The sequence below is a fragment of the Portunus trituberculatus genome, chromosome 24 (assembly GCF_017591435.1).
Source record: "Portunus trituberculatus isolate SZX2019 chromosome 24, ASM1759143v1, whole genome shotgun sequence".
In the NCBI taxonomy this organism is placed as follows: domain Eukaryota; kingdom Metazoa; phylum Arthropoda; class Malacostraca; order Decapoda; family Portunidae; genus Portunus; species Portunus trituberculatus.
In genome coordinates this window covers 18281989-18301988 of record NC_059278.1, presented here as the reverse complement: position 1 = coordinate 18301988, position 20000 = coordinate 18281989, and the positions used below count along the sequence as shown (strand labels likewise).

At 43.8% G+C, this 20000-nt stretch overlaps 1 protein-coding gene across 1 annotated transcript in view; it reads right to left on the bottom strand.

Moving 5' to 3' along the window:
* The window catches only part of LOC123508202 (nuclear receptor coactivator 1-like), a 268334-nt gene that overhangs the window by 122807 nt on the left and 125527 nt on the right, over positions 1-20000 (bottom strand). The window contains exon 4 of the mRNA XM_045261734.1: positions 9700-9820. Coding sequence (XP_045117669.1) covers positions 9700-9820 — 121 coding nt within the window. The remainder of the gene's footprint in view (positions 1-9699; positions 9821-20000) is intronic.

Genomic DNA, 20000 nt, shown 5'->3' with positions numbered 1-20000 from the left:
TCGTGAAGGTAACACTCCACTATTGACAGGTTAATATGGCCGGAGTAAGCGAGCAAAGTATCTCGGGCAGGTGGAGGAGGAGGGGCGGCGCTCCCCTCACACACGCGGGGCTGCTCGCTGCTAATGCCTCCACATCCTCTAATTAGCTCCGCCTGTTTACCGCACGTCGTAAACTGCACAGATTTTAAAATCCAGCTTAAAGCAAATGTGGCGCATTATTTTTATGCATATAATTATCCTTTAGCGGGCGTCATAAAGCAGGCGAGGCAGCGAGGCAGGGGAGGGGCGCGGCGGGCGGGCCGGGCCAGGCTGTCAACACCCGCTAACTCCTGCGCCTCCTCGCCGCCCACACCCAGCGCACACACATACCCACGCCTGCACGCACATACGTACACGCACACCCACATATATGGATGTGCACGAAAATGCATTCACGGAGTTAAATATGCGAGGGAAATTAAGCGTAAAATATGCACAGTTTGGCAGCGGCACGCACGGCGCCCGGCGGGACCCGTCACATGGAGGAAGCGTCTCCACTCCGCACACTCCACACTCCACACTGCTGCCACACTCACCCTCAGCCTGTACACTGTGCACGCCACGCACGCCACCGCCTCGCGCCTCGGGTCACTGCTCCTCACTTCCTCTCCCGGGAATCGCGGCTCCAGGATCGCCTGTGAAATGTAACACCAGGAAGCGATGTGCGTGTGGGTGACCTTGGGCGGCCGCCACGCAGGTAGTGGCAGCGGCCTCGTGCGTGCGGGCGTTGCATGAGGCGGCCCGTGCGTGTGCGTGGCCCCGCGTCGGGATGCAGACCATTCATGCCGCGTCCTCATCTCACGTGCAGCTTCACACGGCATGCTCCCCCAGGCCGCCCTTGATGACGCTCACTCACACCACCGCGCGGCACGGCAGGCGTACACACACACACACACACACACACACACACACACACACACACACACACACACACACACACACACACCTGTTTGCGAAGGACGCACTCGCAGGTGGGTCACTAGCGCCGCCAGTGTTTACGTGACGCGCTGTCTTCCGCGGCCTGGCAAGCCTCCGCCGCCCTGCACGCAGTAATTAATCTCACTTTCAGGGCGCGGCCCCTCCAAGCAAGGTTGCCTTTTGGAATTACGGCGTCAGCGACAATTATGACGGAGTGTGATGGCTTAATGCTCAAATTGACCGCGAAGGCGAAGGCGAGGCGTCTGTGGGACACACGCAGGTGCGGCGGAATGAATGGGAGTGAGTACCTGGGCAGCGGTGACGTGAGGTGGAGGGGCGCCGTAAATGTGTGTGTCCCGAGCACGTCACTCGCTGGCGTGCGGTGCCTCGTGACGCCACGCATGACAAGATCAGCTGGGCGGAGGCGGCGGCTCCCAGCGGCCGCACATCTCGTGACGGCCGCCGCAGAAGCAGCATCCCATCTTTCCCTGTGACGTCAGTTCGCGCCACCCTCCACACGCCACCTTCCATGTGCGTCAGCTGTTTGCCCGCGGAGCAACACAACGGCACCGCGGCACGATCGTCGCCCCGCCCCGCCCCACGCCGCGCCGCCCACCACCCACGCCCATTCCTTCCCTCACGCCCCTGGCTGGTTGGCTGGGCGGTGCCGCGTGCATTTCGTGTGCAGGGTGCCGGGGCCCAACATAGGTGGGCGTGGCAAGGCCAGGTACATTGAGTAGTATCCTCTTGGCGTGCAGCCGCGGCCCAGTCACTGCACGCCACCTCCCACGTGCCCCGCCGACGTGTCTCGTGACCGGCGAGGCCGCGTGGGTGCCAACACTTAGCAACCATTCCGCGATACTGAGACACGGGTCGTCGTCCCTCCGGTGATTGATTCCTGCAGGCACGCGACGCCCCGCGCCGGGATGACCGGCCTTCCCACGGCATTCAGCGGCTGGCGGTGCCTTGTGCTGATGAGGTGTTGAGTGCTGGTAGTGTCGCGACACCTCAGAGGTGCATGCTAGTGACGGTGGCGGCGGTTGAAGAGCGGTGACAGGTGCTGGCATGTGGTGGAGTGTGGTGGCGTGTGGTGATGAGTGCTGGCGTGCTCCCCGACCATCACGGCGCCGCCTGTCACCACCTGCTGCTGGCCGCCACAAATGGCTGCGCGTGTAATACTCAATAAACGCTGAAGGACCATAACTCACCGGCTACTTGCTTTATTATGACCCTGCGTGCGGACCACAAGTCATGGTACTATGAGATTGGCAGCGGAAGCTTTATTAGTGTCCTGCACGGCAATACAAACTGGGACTTCACGAGGGAGTAACAGTGATGGATGTGAGCCGCTGGACGGGAGCAGGGGAAGTGGGGCGGAGGCGGACTGCAGCCTCCTGGCGACTAGTTAAAGGTCCGGGAGGCACACCTGAGAGGACCTGTACCTGACACACGCTGCTGTCTAATTACGGTTCATATATCTTGTTGCTAATGTGTGCACTTCACCGCCGCAGGAAGCTGGAGGAGGCGGGGCGGCGGCACAGCTGGTCCCTTGCCCCGCCACGCCTCCTCGCCACTCCTGCACCTCCACGGCCCTCACTCAGCTCTCACAAGACCTTCGCTACCAACAGTATCACTCGGCCTGCCAATTTCCCTCCGCGTGGTCACAATAACCAATCTGTCAGCCTATGACGGGCCGCTTCCGGGGAATGATTGCATCCGTAATTAGGCACGGCTCGGGAAAATTGCACGGTTTGGCGCGGCCTGGGAGGGGCGGCGCAGTCTGACCGGATCTGCCAGGAATGACGTGTGTGTCGGTCCTGCGGGAAGCTGCGGCGACCCTCACCCAGTAAACCTCAGGTGGTGGCGACGGGAAGGTGTCAGGCGAGACTTAAGTACTGAAATGGTTCAATGTGATGACTTCCAGACCACAAAAATGTTCCCACCTTCCATTCTGGCCGCCAGGAAGAAGAAGAGGAGGAGGAGGAGGAGGAGGAGGAGGAGGAGGAGGAGGAGACCAAATAACATTGCCCTTGATGGGTCTTACTGAACACACACACACACACACACACACACACACACACACACACACACACACACACACACACACACACACTAAGACCTATATAAGAGAAGGTGAATCCTGAAGTGAGGCTGAGAAATGTTAAAAAGTAGAGGGAGGAAGGGAGTAATTTCAGTGAGGGAGGGTCGGGAGGTGAAAATAAGGTAATGCCCTAATGCCAGACGCCGGGGTCCAGTCTGCATCCTCAACACCATCCATCACCGCCACACCACCACGGCTTCTCATTACCGCCGCTGCAGACTTTCTTTCTTTCCCTTCTTCCCTTCATTCCCTTCCTTCCTCACCCGTCCACTCGCCACTCCAATCCTATCACCACCACCTCCCTTCCTCTTCCCTCACTATCATCATCACCATTTTGGGTCCTCCACTCGTCACCACCACTGTCAGAAGCCTCAACACTGCCGCAGTCGAGTGTCCATGCAATCTAACCACCATCACCACCATCACCACCGCCACCACCACTACCACCGCCACCACTGTCATTGGAAGCGCGCTATCACCATCACCATCACCACCACTGCTTATCTCTGCCATCTTACAATGTCACAATCAGCGGATCACCAAACACACACACACACACACACACACACACACACACACACACACACACACACACACGTGACCTCACCACCACCACCACCACTACTACCACCAGCCACTCTCCCAACCTTCATGTCTTTATTCCTTCATTCCCCTCCGTTCCTCCCTTCTATTCCCCTCGCTAGCCACTCCCCTTCAACTCCCCTTCCTTCCCCATTTCGCCCGCCCCTTTCCCCTCCCGTGGGACGTCACTTCCCTTACTTACGGAAATCGAAACGTCGAAATTACCCTCAGGAGGACGCTGGCTCTTCTACGAATTATGTGGTGGCAGCAATATGTTTCCCAGAAGGTCTGCGTCAGGGGGAGGAACAGCCTGACGAAGGGGTAGAGGAGGAGGAGGAGGAGGAGGAGGAGGAGGAGGAGGAGGAGGAGGAGGAGGAGGAGGGTAAGAAGCGGAACTGGGAATTAAGATTGGAACTTGGGAATGAATGCGAGGGAAGGAAAAGGAATTGATATGAAAAGCAATCTTCACTTTCTGTTCCCCTGAGAGGCCTTACCTTGAGAAATATTGCTAATCTATATCAATCTTTATGTTTTTTTCTCTCTCTCTTTCTCTCTCTCTCTCTCTCTCTCTCTCTCTCTCTCTCTTCGTCTGTCGTTATCATTCCTGTGTGTGTGTGTGTGTGTGTGTGTGTGTGTGTGTGTGTGTGTGTGTGTGTGTGTGTGTGCGCCACCAATAAATGACGTAATAAAATAAATAAAAATCACATCAATAAAGAAAACGGAGAATTGCGCGTGAATGTTAATTAAAAAAAAGGCGAAGAGAAGTGACATTTCTGAAACCTGGGCGAAAGGAAGGAAAGGCGAGATAAAAGAGAGAGAGAGAGAGAGAGAGAGAGAGAGAGAGAGAGAGAGAGAGAGAGAGAGAGAGAGAGAGAGAGAGAGAGAGACACGAAACACTAATAACAATGACGAAGGTAATGGCACGAACAACATGAACGAAAACAACAACAATAATGATAATGATAATCAAAATGAATAAATAGAATAGTAATAGTAAAACAACATACTACACTTTAACACTCCCTCTCTCTCTCTCTCTCTCTCTCACGCACACACACACACACACACACACACACACACACACACACACACCTTACCAGTTACTCATGAATAAACAAAGGAGGCACGTAAAGAGACACCACAGTTACTCATAAGTTAACCCTCACTCAGTCCTCAACGCTCGTCATGTAACGCCAGTTCAATACGATTCCCAACCTTACGAACCCTTCATTAACGAGGTGGCGTGGCTGTGTGTTGCCCCCGCCTCCACACACACGCCTCACAGCACATCACAGGAGCCAAATTACTAGTATGAAATCACAGGTCAAGGAAAGAGATCAGAGTTCTTCAAAATAATCAGTTTAAATATCAAGAAAGGTGCGCATTACCTTACCTGCTTCCTCCTTTCCCTGTGATGAAGTAAGAGCGGTTCATCGGAAGGCAAGGGATGGATAGCAGCGCAGGTTAGTCAATAAGAGACAACCCCGGCCGCCGCAAGAAGCTATTATTACCTGCATGGATTACCTGAGTTAATGAGTGGCTGTGGGAGAGACAGAGAGAACGAGACACACACACACTCTCTCTCTCTCTCTCACACACACACACACACACACACACTTCAACCATAAACTACTTGAATATTCCCGCCAACTACTAGGATAAAAAAGAGAAAAGTGCCTCAGTGGTTGCCCGCCAAAAAAATGATAATGACTTTGGAATTTACACTAAAAAAGGTGAACAAGAGAAGGGAACAGAGGCACCTGCGTGATCTAATGAGGCGAATGGAGACAACAGGTGAGGAAGTTAAGCATTAATGAGGATTTAATAGCATTGTTAACGGTTTTGGAATAGAAGTAGGAGGATTAGGAGGAAGAGAAGGAGGAAAAAGAAAAGGAAGAGGAGGATTAGAAGGAGGATGACAAGAAGAAGGAAGAAGAAAAAGAGAAAGAGGAAGGTGGAGTCAGTGGTTTAGGGCAAGGAAATAAAATAAAAACAAAATGGGAATAGAAGAAAAAAGTTAACACGAAGGAGAATTAGAAAAAAAAGAATAAAATAATGACGGAATAAATCAGATAGAATAAAAAGAAATAATTGACATGAATAAGAGAGTAAAATTAGAAGGAACGAAGGAGAATAAAGAGAAAAAAAAAAGAAATATGAGCAAAAGAAGTAAATAAGAAAGCAGAAATTTTTTTTCATTATTTCAAGGTCATTAATGTAAAAAGAAGAGAAATTATGATAATAGAAAAAAAATAAAGACGACAGTAACACGAGAGAGAGAGAGAGAGAGAGAGAGAGAGAGAGAGAGAGAGAGAGAGAGAGAGAGAGAGAGAGAGAGAGAGAGAGAGAGAGAGAGAGACAGGAAGCGTGAGGTGAGGGCGGGAGGATGAGAGAAGATTCGTGAGAGAAGACAAGGTTGAAGATGAAAAATAGATAAAAAAAATCTCTAAATACGAAAAAAAAGTAAAGAATTCAGGAAGAAAGAGAAGAAAAAAATATACAATCAAAGAAATATGAATGACATTTTCCTGGAGTGATGAAGTCAACCTGTGCAAAATAAACACGTTGAAAAAAAAAAGAATGACGAAATTATCAAGAAAAAAAGAAAATTAATGACACCAAGAGAGAGAGAGAGAGAGAGAGAGAGAGAGAGAGAGAGAGAGAGAGAGAGAGAGAGAGAGAGAGAGAGAACTAGAATGTGTGTGTGTGTGTGTGTGTGTGTGTGTGTGTGTGTGTGTGTGTGTGTGTGTGTGTGTGTGTGTGTGTGTGTGTGTGTGTGTGTGTGTAATTAGACGCCCTTGGGATAGAGAGGTGGTCGTGACGCGAGGCAGGAGCGACCCATGAAACTTTGAGTGGACCCATCACGTGACCACAAGCTGGCAATCAAAATCTTTTCTCCTCCTCCTCCTCCTCGCGCCACCGAAATGCGCTTCTTTTTGTGATGGATAATGTCAATCGTGTATTTTATCTCCGGGTGACTAAAAGGTTTTCTTCTCTTCATCCTTCAGAGAGAGAGAGAGAGAGAGAGAGAGAGAGAGAGAGAGAGAGGAGGGGGGCGGGGCGTTGGTGAGGAAGAAAAGTAAGAAAAGTAAGTGTTTTTTATGTGATAAGTAATTTTTTAAGTGTCCTCAATCTTCTGTAGTTCCTTTTTCGTTTACTTATTTCCTTGTCTGATCAAATACTTAGAATCTGATCACTTATAAGGTAGATTTTTCCTCTTCTCTTCTCTCCTTCTCTTCCTTCTACATTTTGTCTCCTTTTCTTCCTTTCTCTCCACATTTTCTCCCTATTTCTTCTATTTTTCTTTCTTTCCTATCTCCACATTTTATCCATATTACTTCCCTTCCTTTCATATTTCTGTCTTTTTTCCTTTTCCTCCACATTTCTCCATCTTTCTTTCTTTTCCTCCACATTTTCTCACCTTTTCTTCCCTTCCTTCACATTTTATTTAGTTTTCTCCCTTCCTCCACATTTTTTCTCCTTTCCTTCCTTTTCTTCACATTTTCTCTACTTTTCTTACCTTCCCTCCACATTTCATCCATTTTCTTCCCTTTCCTCCACATTTCATCCATTTTCTTCCTTTTCCTTTCATCCTTTTCCATTTTCTTTCATTTACCTTTCATTCTCTTAACTGGTTACACTGAATACGGCTTTCCTTAATAACACACTGCTTCATCTTAGGTTAGGTTAAGGTAGGGTAGGGTAGACTAAGGTAAGGTAAGGTAAGGCAAGGTAAGGTAACGTAAGGTAAGGTAAGGTTAGGTTAGTTTAGGTTACGTTATGGTTAGATTAGACGTATAAAAAAGATGTAGACGTCACAGAATGAAGGAATCAACTGGCCACGTCATGAAAACACACGTCATTATAGTCTCAAACAATGAAGCACTGAATCCAAACACAAGTTACACCACGCCTGACTGTCTCGCCGAAGTAACGTGCATGACTTCAATCCCTAACTCACCACTCATTGCAACTTCCCCACCAAAGAAATTGTATAAATAAAGACATCAAGGATTATTTTTGCCGGGCACTAGATGATAACATTCGAAGCTGACGGCCGGGAGAAAGGGAATTACTTTGCTCTCTCTCTCTCTCTCTCTCTCTGTGTGTGTGTTATGCAAGATACTGACATGAATAATAACACCATCTCCCTACTAACACACATAGCCAATAGATAGACAGATCGGAGTGTACAATGCATGATTCACTCCCAATACATTTCAATCCCTTTTCAATTTACATATACGGGAAGATGCGGCCAGATAACGTATGCGCTCCACAAATTTGACTTCAGAAGATTCCCTAACGACAAACACACCACACTACGGATATTTCAGCGTGTTTATATGCTACAACTACTTTCATCACTATTTTACCATTAAGTTTGCTGTTAATTTCAGTCATTTCAGCTAAATATTATGAGGTATACTTTTGATCTTGACCTGACTGGAATAAATTGTTAGCTTGTCAAGTGTGGTGAACCGTGGACCTGGGCGTGGCGTGGCGTGGTGAGCAGTGGTGTGGCGTGGTGTAGCGCGGCAGACACGTGCACTGGACACGCCTTCCTCTAATGAGACTCAAACCCTGGGGGCTTGACTCAGCATAAAGCCTCAATGAGCTCTGGGAAACACAACAAAGAGGAGGAGAAGGAGGAGGAGGAGGAGAAGGAGGAGGAGGAGGAGGAGTTATGAATGAGACTAAAGAACCATAAATAGAATAACAAGAAGAAGAAGGAGATAAATAGAAGCAGTAAGATGGAGTTAGGGAAAAGGAGATTACATTTTGGGCGAAGTTCAGAGAGGAGAGGAGGATGGAAGAGATGGAAGGGAAAAAAGAGGCGGTGAGGGAGGGAGGAAGGAAGGGTGGAAGAAAGTGAGGGAAGGAGGGAGGGAGGGAGGGAGGGAGGGAGGCAGGAATTAAGACATAAATCAAAATGCTAATACTTTAAAGAAAATCTCATAGGAAACCCCGAAAAAAGAGAAAAAAGGGAAGGGAAAACGGGCGGATTATAGACGAGATACGAGATACCCTGCTATTTAGAGAGAGAGAGAGAGAGAGAGAGAGAGAGAGAGAGAGAGAGAGAGAGAGAGAGAGAGAGAGAGAGAGAGAGAGAGAGAGAGAGAGAGAGAGAGAGAGAGAGAGAGAGAGAGAGAGAGAGAGAGAGAGAATTACTACCTCCACTGTTCCATGGCCTTGTTTACATATAAGACTGAGAAATGCAAACATAATCATCCAGTCACGAGAGATAATAACGAGGCCATCAATTCTACAGCAAGGGAAGGCTCCGTCATAAAGATAATTACTAATACCGCCCAGCCTCGTAATATAATCATAAAGAGACGATCGACGACCTCAACTAAAACTCAGGTGCTCAAAGGGGATGATGGGCAGCAATGGTAGCAGTTAGTGTGTGTGTGTGTGCTGGACCCTATACTGTGTTGTTCTCCTTGCTGTTGTTGTTTGTGGGTATTCTCTCTCTCTCTCTCTCTCTCTCTCTCTCTCAATCATTATTTTCGTCTGTGTTTGTTTTCCTGTTCGTCTCTTTCTGAAATATAGAGTTTTTTCATTTCTTATTCATCTTTTATGTTTTTTTTTTTTATTGAAGTTCTGTTGAGTTTCTTTTAAGGGTTTTCACTGCCTTCTTTTCCTGTGGCGGAGACAAAACAACACAACTCAACTCAAATGTCAACACGAGTCAACACAAGGTTAACTCAAGTCAACCCAAGTCAACTCAAGGCAACTCAAGTCAACTAGAGTCAACACAAAACCACTCAAGTCAACACAAGTCAACTCAAAACAACTCAATTCAACAAAAATCAGTTTAAGTCAACTCAAGCCAACTCAGGCCAACTCAAGCCAACTCAAGTCAACCTAAAGCAACTTAAGTCAACTCAAGTTAACTCAAAACAACTCAGATTAACACAAAACAACTCAAAACAACACAAGACAATTAGAATAAAAAAACAACAACACAAAGTCAACACAAATACATTCAGGTCAACACAAAGTCAACTCAAATCAACCCAGAGGCAATCAACGCAACACAAGGCAACACTCACCTGTAGGAACATCTCCCCATCAAGCACCTGGTGGTCGTAGGTAATCAGGTCCCTGTGCCTCGCTGGGTGCAGGTGTTGCGGCTCCCCCTCTGTTTTCTCTCCCCTCCTCCGTGCATCATAACTGTGGGAGGAGACGAAAGGCATCAGTGAGGGAGGAAAGAAGGGAAGGAGGGAGGGAGGGACAAGTTACTGGTGGGAGAGAGGGAAGGAAAGAAAGTGAGGGAGGGAAGGAAGACAAAAGTTAGTGGAGAGAGGGAGTGAGGGAGGGAAGGTGGGAGAGATGGAGGAAAAGTTTGTAGTGAGAGAGTAAGGAGTGAAGGAGAAGAGGAAGTGAAGGAGGGAAGGAAGGAAAAATTAGTGGTGAGAGGAGTGAAGGAGAAGAAGTAAAGGAGGAAGGAAAGGAGGGAAGGAGGGAGAGAAAAGATAATGGTGAAAGAGGAAAGGCGTCAGTGAAGGAGGAAAAGAAGGGAAAAGTTAATAGTGAGAGAGAAAGAAGTGAAGGAGGAGAGGAGAGAGAGTAAGGGAGGGATGGAGGGAAGCAAGAAAAGTTAGTGATGAGAGAGGAAAAGCGTCAGTGAGGGAGAAAAAGGAGGAAAGGAGGAAAGGAGGGAAGGAGAGAAGGAGGGAAAGGTTAGTGTTTTAGTGTTGAGAAAAGAAGGAGTGAACGAGGGAGGAGAGGGAATGAAGAAGTGAAGGAGGGGGGAAAGGGAATGGAGTGAAGGAGGGAGGAGAGAGAATGAAGGAGTGAATGAGAGAGGAAAAGGAGTGAATGAAGATGGGAAGGAGGGAAAAGCTAGTGACGAGAGAGAAAAGAAGGAAAGAGGGAGGAAGGAAAGGAGAAAGGGGAGACAAAACATATAGGAGAGGAAGACAAGGAGGAAAAAGTTAGCGGAAGGAGATACAAATACAAACACACACACACACACACACACACACACACACACACACACACACACACACACACACACACACACAGAGTTTAGCATGATAGCTTGAATAAACGATGACCCTAAAACAATAAATTTAATGAGAGTAAATACGTAAATTAGATAATGAGAATAATCAGGAAAGACGAACTGTATATCATTATCTTTATTATTATTATTATTATTATTATTATTATTATTATTGTTGTTGTTGTATATGTTGTTGTAGTAGTAGTAGTAGTAATAGTAGTAGTAGCAGTAGCAGCAGTAGCAGCAGCAGCAGCAGTAACAACAAGAGTCGTAGCATAAAAGGAAGAGGAGCAGTAGAAGCAGTGGTGGCAATTAATCATCATCATTACCGCCATTATCACCATTATTAGCGTCACCATTAAGAGACACCAGCGGAACACGAGGAGATGCATAACTAATGATGGCAAGCAAAACATTCGCCTGCAAAACAACAACAGGAATTGCATTAAGGATTCATCAACACTGCCTCTTATCAGGAGAAGCCCATTAGAGAGAGAGAGAGAGAGAGAGAGAGAGAGAGAGAGAGAGAGAGAGAGAGAGAGAGAGAGAGAGAGAGAGAGAGAGAGAGAGAGAGAGAGAGAGAGAGAGAGAGAGAGAGAGAGAGAGAAAGGAATTCTTAAACCTTTATCCGAACCGAATTCCGTAAAAGAGATCAAGGTAACCGATTCACAACACACACACAGGTCGATTCTCCTCTGAGACAGGTATCGGACACACACACACACACACACACACACACACACACACACACACACACACACACACACACTTAAGTAATGGATTTTCAAAGCGAGATTTCTTTACGTTTTCTTTTTTTTTCTGCTTTGTACGTCAATTTTTTATATACTTCTCCTACTACTACTACTACTACTACTACTACTACTGCTACTACTGCTACTACTACTACTACTACTACTACTACTACTATAACTATAACCATTGTTTCATCTTACTTCGTCTGTACTTTGTCTCATATACCGTATACTACTACTACTACTACTACTACTACTACTACTACTACTACTACTACTACTACTACCACTACTACTCCTACTCCTACCACAACTACTACTCTTAACCTTCTCACTCCTACTACTACAACTACAAAAAAAAAAAGCACATCACAGATCTCCCAAAACTTAGCATTTGAACTCAAAAAAAGGGGATTTGATTATGAATAGAGAGAAAAAGAGCATTGTAAAAGGAACCACATTAACACACAATGCTGGAACTGTGACGCCACTGTGGACTTGTATTGTGTTACGTAGGTGCTTTGTGTGTGTGTGTGTGTGTGTGTGTGTGTGTGTGTGTGTGTGTGTGTGTGTGTGTGTGTGTGTGTGTGTGTGTGTGTGTGTGTGTGTGTGTGTGTGTACTTATTAAGTATACTGTTTGCGAAATGCTGTGTTTATGACCGTGAGAATCCGCCGGTTTGTGTGTGTGTGTGTGTGTGTGTGTGTGTGTGTGTGTGTGTGTGTGTGTAGACATGGAATAAATAAACTTCATAAGCTAAAACACAAGAAAACTACACACACACACACACACACACACACACACACACACACACACACACACACACACACACACACACACACACACACACACAGCACAACACTCTCTCTCTCTCTCTCTCTCTCTCTCTCTCTCTCTCTCTCTCGCAGCACAGCAATTAGTCGCCCTCTCTTGCTCCCATAAACAAGAGAGAGAGAGAGAGAGAGAGAGAGAGAGAGAGAGAGAGAGAGAGAGAGAGAGAGAGAGAGAGAGAGAGAGAGAGAGAGAATTAGTCAGTGAAGCCAGCGTGCGTGTCCTCCACAGTTATATTGGGCACAACTTGCTAATTGCTGGTAATGGACTTCGCTGCCCATCTCTGCCTTCCCTGAGTCTTGCCATGAGGAGGGAAGGATTGAGGGAGGCAGAGACATGAAGGAGTAAGAAGGATAAGCAGCAGCACACCTCTTGTCCCGAAGTCCTTGGATGATACTGAAGTTACTATGAATGTGAGGAGGTAAAGGAAGAATGTCAAGGATGTAGGAGGGATTATAGGATGCAAAGGATAAGCAGCAGCATATCTCTTGTTCCCTTCCTTTGTTGTTTAATGATGGAAGAAAGTGGGATTAAGACAGTGTTGGGTGATTATGAGGAGGAGGAGGAGGAGGAGGAGGAGGAGGAGGAGGAGGAGGAGGAGGATCTAGGAATGTTCGCTTAATTCCCACTTACTTTTTTTCCTCATTTTTCTTCTTCTCACTTTTTTTTCCTTCATCTTTCCTTGTTTTTTTTTCGTTTCATCGACTTTTTTTCATTATGTCTGTTTTTTCATGTTGGTTCTCTCTCTCTCTCTCTCTCTCTCTCTCTCTCTCTCTCTCTCTCTCTCTCTCTCTCTCTCTCTCTCTCTCTCTCTCTCTCTCTCTCTCTCGTTTCTAACACGTCACAACACAATCCAATCCTTTACCTTCTACCCTTACATCTCCCCTCCCCATTAACTCCCATCACCACCCATTACCACTGCATCTCGCAACAGTTTCCCTCCCTTTGTCATTAGAAGCACACACACACACACACACACACACACACACACACACACACACACACACACACACACACACACATAACCTCTTCTGCACCATGACGCGTTTCCATATTCATTCTGTTTACTTTAGAGACTTATGCTGGGGGGATTAAAACAGTAAAGACTCTGGCCATTAATCTTCTGGCCTCCATAGATACCTCCTAATGTCAATAAATGGTCTAATCGTACACAAATCTCAGCGCAAAAATGTGTCTCAGTATTGGAGAGGTTAACCCCATCAGTACCATGACGCGTTTCCATATTCATTCTGCTTACTATTTGGTGATTTTATACAGTTACAGAAGCTTATGTAAAGGATTAAAAATAGTGAAGACTGTGGCCATTAACTTTCTTATCTCTATACACCCTAATGTCAATAAAATGGTCTAATCGTACACAAATATTAGGGTAAAAACGTGTCCCAGTACTGAAGAGGTTAAACATAAGAAGCATTTTAATTTAACAGTTCCATGGGGGCAGGTTAGAAGTCTGGAAGTCACCTGTGGACACCTGTGCAATGACTTGAGTTCGATGCCTGTGTCTCTGTTATTACCATTGCTAGTCACTGTGATGGCTTCGTCTCTCTCTTTAATATCCTCAAAGGTGACTTGTTGTGCTTCTTAATGGTGAGTTTTTCAGGGAAGGAATATTGAGTTAGAATGGATGCCAGGGGATATAATCTGGTGAAATGTGTGTCTGTGTCTGTCTGTGTCTGTGTGTCTGTGTGTGAGTAAAAGGAAGGAAGGAGGAAATGAATGGGAGCTTCAGAGTGAACGAGGAAGAAAATTGAGGGTATTACGAGAAATGTAAATAAGAAGAAGAAAGAGAAAAAAAAAGAGGAAAGGATATGAAGGGAGGGAGCGATGGTGATAAATTAAAATAACGAGTTGACGAGTAATAACAGCTTGTTGGCGTTCGTGCAACACACACAATGCAAAGAAAGAAAAGTTTAAACGTGAAAATAACAGAAATCTTGATACTCTTTTTTTTCGTCTTGCAATAAAATTAGACGTAAATTAAAAATGTTATGTGTTTCAATTTAATTCAGTAGATAATCGTCCTTTGTGTTTTTCTTTCTAGCCATTACTCACTCTCTCTCTCTCTCTCTCTCTCTCTCTCTCTCTCTCTCTCTCTCTCTCTCTCTCTCTCTCTCTCTCTCTCTCTATATATATATATATATATATATATATATATATATATATATATATATATATTATATATATATATTTCTTTCTTTCACTCTTATCATCGTTTCTCTCGTCCTACTCCTCCTTTCTGTGTCTCTCGCTTGCCTTTTCTCTTCCATCTTCATTCTCTCTCTCTCTCTCTCTCTCTCTCTCTCTCTCTCTCTCTCTCTCTGTGGACAGGTGTGGAAAGGTGTGTCAATCAACTCCACACGACTCTAAAGGTCAACTGTGTGTGTCTGAGCAGGAGACTTCCGCCTTAATCATCAACTTTTCTCGCTTCCTTTTCTTCCTCACCTTCATCTTTTTTTTTTTTTTTTGTCCTTTTCCCTGAATCAATTTCTTTTCTGCGTTTCTGTTTTTTTTTTCCTTTTATTTCTCTGTTTATTATCTTTTGTTTATATTCTTTACTTTTCTTCCGTATCTTGTCTCTCTTTTTCTCTATTTTTTACTTTATGTTTCTCTTGTCTCTCTTTTCTTGTATCTTTGCCTTCCATTTTTCTATTTTTATCCGCTAATTCCTTCATCATAGTCTTCTTTATTTAATTCTAGCAGTCCTTTCTTCTTTCCTCTCTACATCACTGTTCTTAATTCCTTCGTATTCTTCCTAGATTATCATCCCATTCTTTCATTTCCTTCCTCACAATTGAAATGTCTTATACAGAACTTTTATTTATTCACTTCCTGTCATCACTATTCCACCTTTTCTCTTTCACATTTTATTTAAGTTATTTTCATTTAATTTTCAACCTTTTATTTAAGTTATTCGTACCACCTTTTCTCTTTCACTTATTTTGTCTTCATTTTTCTCTCTATGTTATCTCTCCCTCTTCTCTTCTCTCCAATTACAAGACTTTCCTCCACTAACGACATCTTCCCGTCCCGTTTTCTATTTTTTGGCTGTCTTCAATATTCTATACTTTATTCTGATAAATTCTTACTATACTTTTTCTACTTGCTTTATTTATTCCTCTATTTATTATCTCACCAGTCTCCTTTCACCAGTATTTCTCTTGCCTACCTCTGCTAATCCCACCACAAGCTAACTCTCTCTCTTTCATGTTCTATCCTTTCATGGTTAGATTTCTATTATCGTTCTTTTTTCATCCCTCTCTTGGTTTCATTCATATCCTCTATTTCTTCTTCTTTCAGCTGTCTTCTTCACCAGTAATTCCCTCTCCGATCATCGCTTTTCATCCTTTTTTCTCTCATTGTCTTCTCTATTCCATCCTTTTTTGCGTGTTTTAATTCCTACCTTATTTCTTTATTCATTCTTCTCTTGTCTTTATTTATATACTTATTTATTTTCTTCCTTCGTCTCCATCACCAGTAATTCCCTCTCTCATCATCTTTTCCCTTCCTTTTTTTTCTCTCACTGTCCTATCTATTTCATCCTTTTTTTTTAATTCGTACCTTATTTCTTCATCCATCCCTCTCTTGGCCTTATTTATATCTCTATTTATTTTCTTCTTCGTCTCTTCCACTAATCCTTCTCTCACTCATCTCTGCCATTCCCTTCAGGAGCTAAGTTACATATTCTACCCTTTCTTCACTAAATTTCCATCAACATCCTTTTTTTCCTTATTCATATTTATTTTCTCCTTCGTTTCCTTCACCAGTGCTTCCCTCGCTCACCTCTGCCAGTCCCTTCAGGAGCTAAGTGGCGTGAGATCAATGGGCTACGGGACAGCCTTCACAGAGACCAAAGGCAATGGCAACTCAAAAGGCAAATAGCAGAGAGCGGTGTAACAGAAGGCGCTGACACACTAACAAACAATCACTCGCGTACATTTCTATTCATGTTTACCTGTCCATACGCACACACGCCGGCGGGGAATCGGGAAGGGGGAGAGGGGGAGAGTGGAGGGTTAGAATCAATTGTACAAACGAGTCTCAGTCTGTACCGACCATCAGCCACGCCACGCTACGCTACAGACGGTACGCTGCGCTGTGGTACTCAAGGCTCAAGGTGAATGCGAAAAAGGTGAGGAAAAAAAAAAAAAGCGGTACAAAATACATACGTGTTGGTTGTGTATATAAGTCAATACACACACACGCACACACACACACACACACACACACACACACACACACACACACACACACACACACACACACACACACACACACACACACACACGATCAGGAGGAACACAAATGCTGAAAAATCCCACGAAAAATCACAAATGTACTCAATGGCAATAAATTAACTCAGGTAGGGTTGATTAATACAGGTGAGTCAAAACACGTGATAGGTGTAGCCACGTGGAGACTGAGACACACAGGTGGAAGAGACAGATACACAAGTGGAAGAGAGACATAAAGAGAGAGAAAAAGGAGGAAGATATTGAGTGAGAACCTGATGGACAGGTGAGAGGTAATTACAGAGAGAGACAGAAACAGGTAAGGTAAGAACAGGTGTGAAATAAGTACAGAGAAAGGGAGACAGAGAGATGGAGAGACAGGTAATGCAAGGAGAGGTGGACAGGTGAGAAGTAATTATAGATATAAGAACAGGTTAGAAATAAGTACAGAGAGAGAGAGAGAGAGAGAGAGAGAGAGAGAGAGAGAGAGAGAGAGAGAGAGAGAGAGAGAGAGAGAGAGAGAGAGAGAGAGAGAGAGAGAGAGAGAGAGAGAGAGAGAGAGAGAGAGAGAGAGAGAGAGAGAGAGAGAGAGAGAGAGACAGGTAAACAAGGACACAAGGGAAATATAAGTACAAACACACGTACAGAAAGAGACAGATAACAGAGGAAGAAAAAAAAAAAAAGGACGGAAACAGAGAAACAGGTAAGATAAATATATAAATGAAATAAAAATAAAAAATAAAACAGATGAAAAGAGACAGGTAAGCACAACAAGTACACACAAACACACGAACAACAGACAGGTGAAAATTGAAAAAAAAAAAAACACACACACACACAGACAGGTAAGATAAAGACAGGTGAAGAAGAGAAGAAGTGGGAGACAGAGAGAGAAAGAGATAGATGGGGAGAAAGAAGAGAGAAAGAGGGAAGCCAGGCAAAGGTACTGAATAAATGACACTCACAACTACAGACTCCATTGAATTATGAGGCGGAAACGTACTTAAGGAACTTTTGATATTCTGTCCATGTTCAATTTTATCTTCTTTTTTTATGTAGTTCCTTCTCATCTGGTTTGCTTTTATCTGTCTGTCTGTCTGTCTGCGTGTCTGCTCGCCATCTGAAGCAGCCGCGGGGGGTGAATGAACCGAAGAAACCTTCCGATACTCCTCAGTCTATACAATATTCTACTTGATGCAGGAATGAGTGAATGAGTGAGTGAGTGAGTGAGAGAGAGAGGGTGATATTAAGATATATGACTATTGATTGAAAATATATGAAAAAAATGAGCTCAATTCTTTAGAAAACGATGAAACTTTTTAATCAATTTACAACACCACGATAAAATCCCCACCCCCCACACACACACACACACACACACACACACACACACACACACACACACACTTGATGTTATGATAAATTTTCACACACCTTAAAACAAAACCCTCTTCTCTCTTCTCTCTCTCTCTCTCTCTCTCTCTCTCTCTCTCTCTCTCTCTCTCTCATTTCCCAGCGCCTGCCATTAGCACCAACTAAAAATGAAAGATATACCAAGAGAAAAGAACGGAGATATTTGCATGGCGCCCGTCTGTCTGGAAGGATCGATCGCCTCTACGCAGGTGAGGGAGAGGGAGAGGGAGAGAGAGAGAGAGGGGAAGGGGATCGCCAGGTGAGGGGAAGTGAGGGGAAATGAGAGGAGAGGGGAGAGAGAGAGAGAGAGGGAGAAGACGGTAGGGTCGTAGCGGTGAGGGACGAGGAGAGAGAGAGAGAGAGAGAGAGAGAGAGAGAGAGAGAGAGAGAGAGAGAGAGAGAGAGAGAGAGAGAGAGAGTTTTGAATGGAATAGATGGATAAACCAATAAAGATGAGGAGAACAAGAGGAACAAGCAGAACAAGAACATGAAGAACACGTAATCCTTTCAAACGTGAATAAAGACACAGGAAAACTATAAAAAAAAATAAATAAATGAAAAAAAACATATTTCATACACTATGGAAATAGAACACAAATAAATAGATGAATAAATAAAGAGAGAAAGAGAGAAACAGATAAACAGAAATTTACAAACACACAGAGGAAAATAAACTCAATAAAAGAAAGTCAAGGAAGGAAAGAAGTTAAACATCATTTCACTTACAAAAAAATACACACAAAAAAAAAAATGAAGAAAATTAACTTGTCATCATTTCATTCATAAAAAAAAGTAATGAAACAAATACAAAAAGATAACATCAACATCATTTCATTCATAGCAGAAGAAAAAAAGAAAGATAAATATGAACTAATTATTACTTCATTCATAAAACGAAGAAAGAAAACACAAAGCAAAGAAAAACAAACCAAAACATCATTGCATTCATAAAACAAGGAAACAACAAGAATATGACTAGATAAAGGTCATTTTATACGCAAAACTATAAAAAAACAAAATTCAATTAAGTAAACATCATTTCATTGACAAAACAAGAAAATGAAACCAAGAACATCTAATTTGACATCATTTCACTCATAAAGCAGGAAAAAAAAGAAAAAAAAAGAATCGAAGTTAACATAATTTCACTCAAAACAAAACAAAAAAACTAACGTAACATCATTTCATTAACAAATACAAAAAAAAAAAAACTAACAATTTCATTCACAAAATAAGTAAAAAAAATAAGTAATTAAACAAAAATTAGCCAACTCGACTTCATTTCATTCACAAAAACAAATAAAAAAAAATAAAACTACGAACATAACATCATTTCATTCACAAAATAAATAAATAAATAAATAGATAAATAAAATAAGCTATCTAGACATCATTTCATTCACAAAAAAAAAAAACAAATAAAGAAAATAAAAAAAAATTCGAACAGAACATCATTTCATTCACAAAAATAGAAAAAAAATAATAATAAGCTATCAAGACATCATCATTTCATTCACAAAAAGAAAGAGAAAAAAAACTTTGAACATTTTATCACTTCATTCACAAAAAAATAAATAAATAAGCAAAAATACACCTAGACATCATTTCATTCACCAAAACACAAACTAACAAAACTTCTTCACTCACAAAGTAAGTAAGTAGCCAAAAAAATCAAACATGACGTCATTTCATTCATAAAAGAAAAACAAGATACGTCGACATTATTCCATTCACAAGCTGGTCTTCTCCCTCCCCTTCCTTTCTTAACCCAACACGAGGCGCCTTCCATTCACAACACATGCTTGGCCTTCTTCATTCCTTCACCCCCGCGAGACTCAGGTAGGCGAGACAATCTTCCCCACCTTCCCCTCTCTCTCTCTCTCCTCTCCCCCTTCCCTCTTCCCCTCTTCCCCATCAAGCAGGCCATTCATCACCTGTCCTTCCCTCCCCAGTCACTCTTAATCGCCTGGAAATTGATGAAGAGAAGCAGTTACACTTCACTCTTCTATGGTGGTGGTGGTGGTGGTGGCGGAGGAGGAGGAGGAAACGATAGAGAAGAACAGGAGAAAGAAGAGGAATTCAAGAAGAAGAGGAAGACACT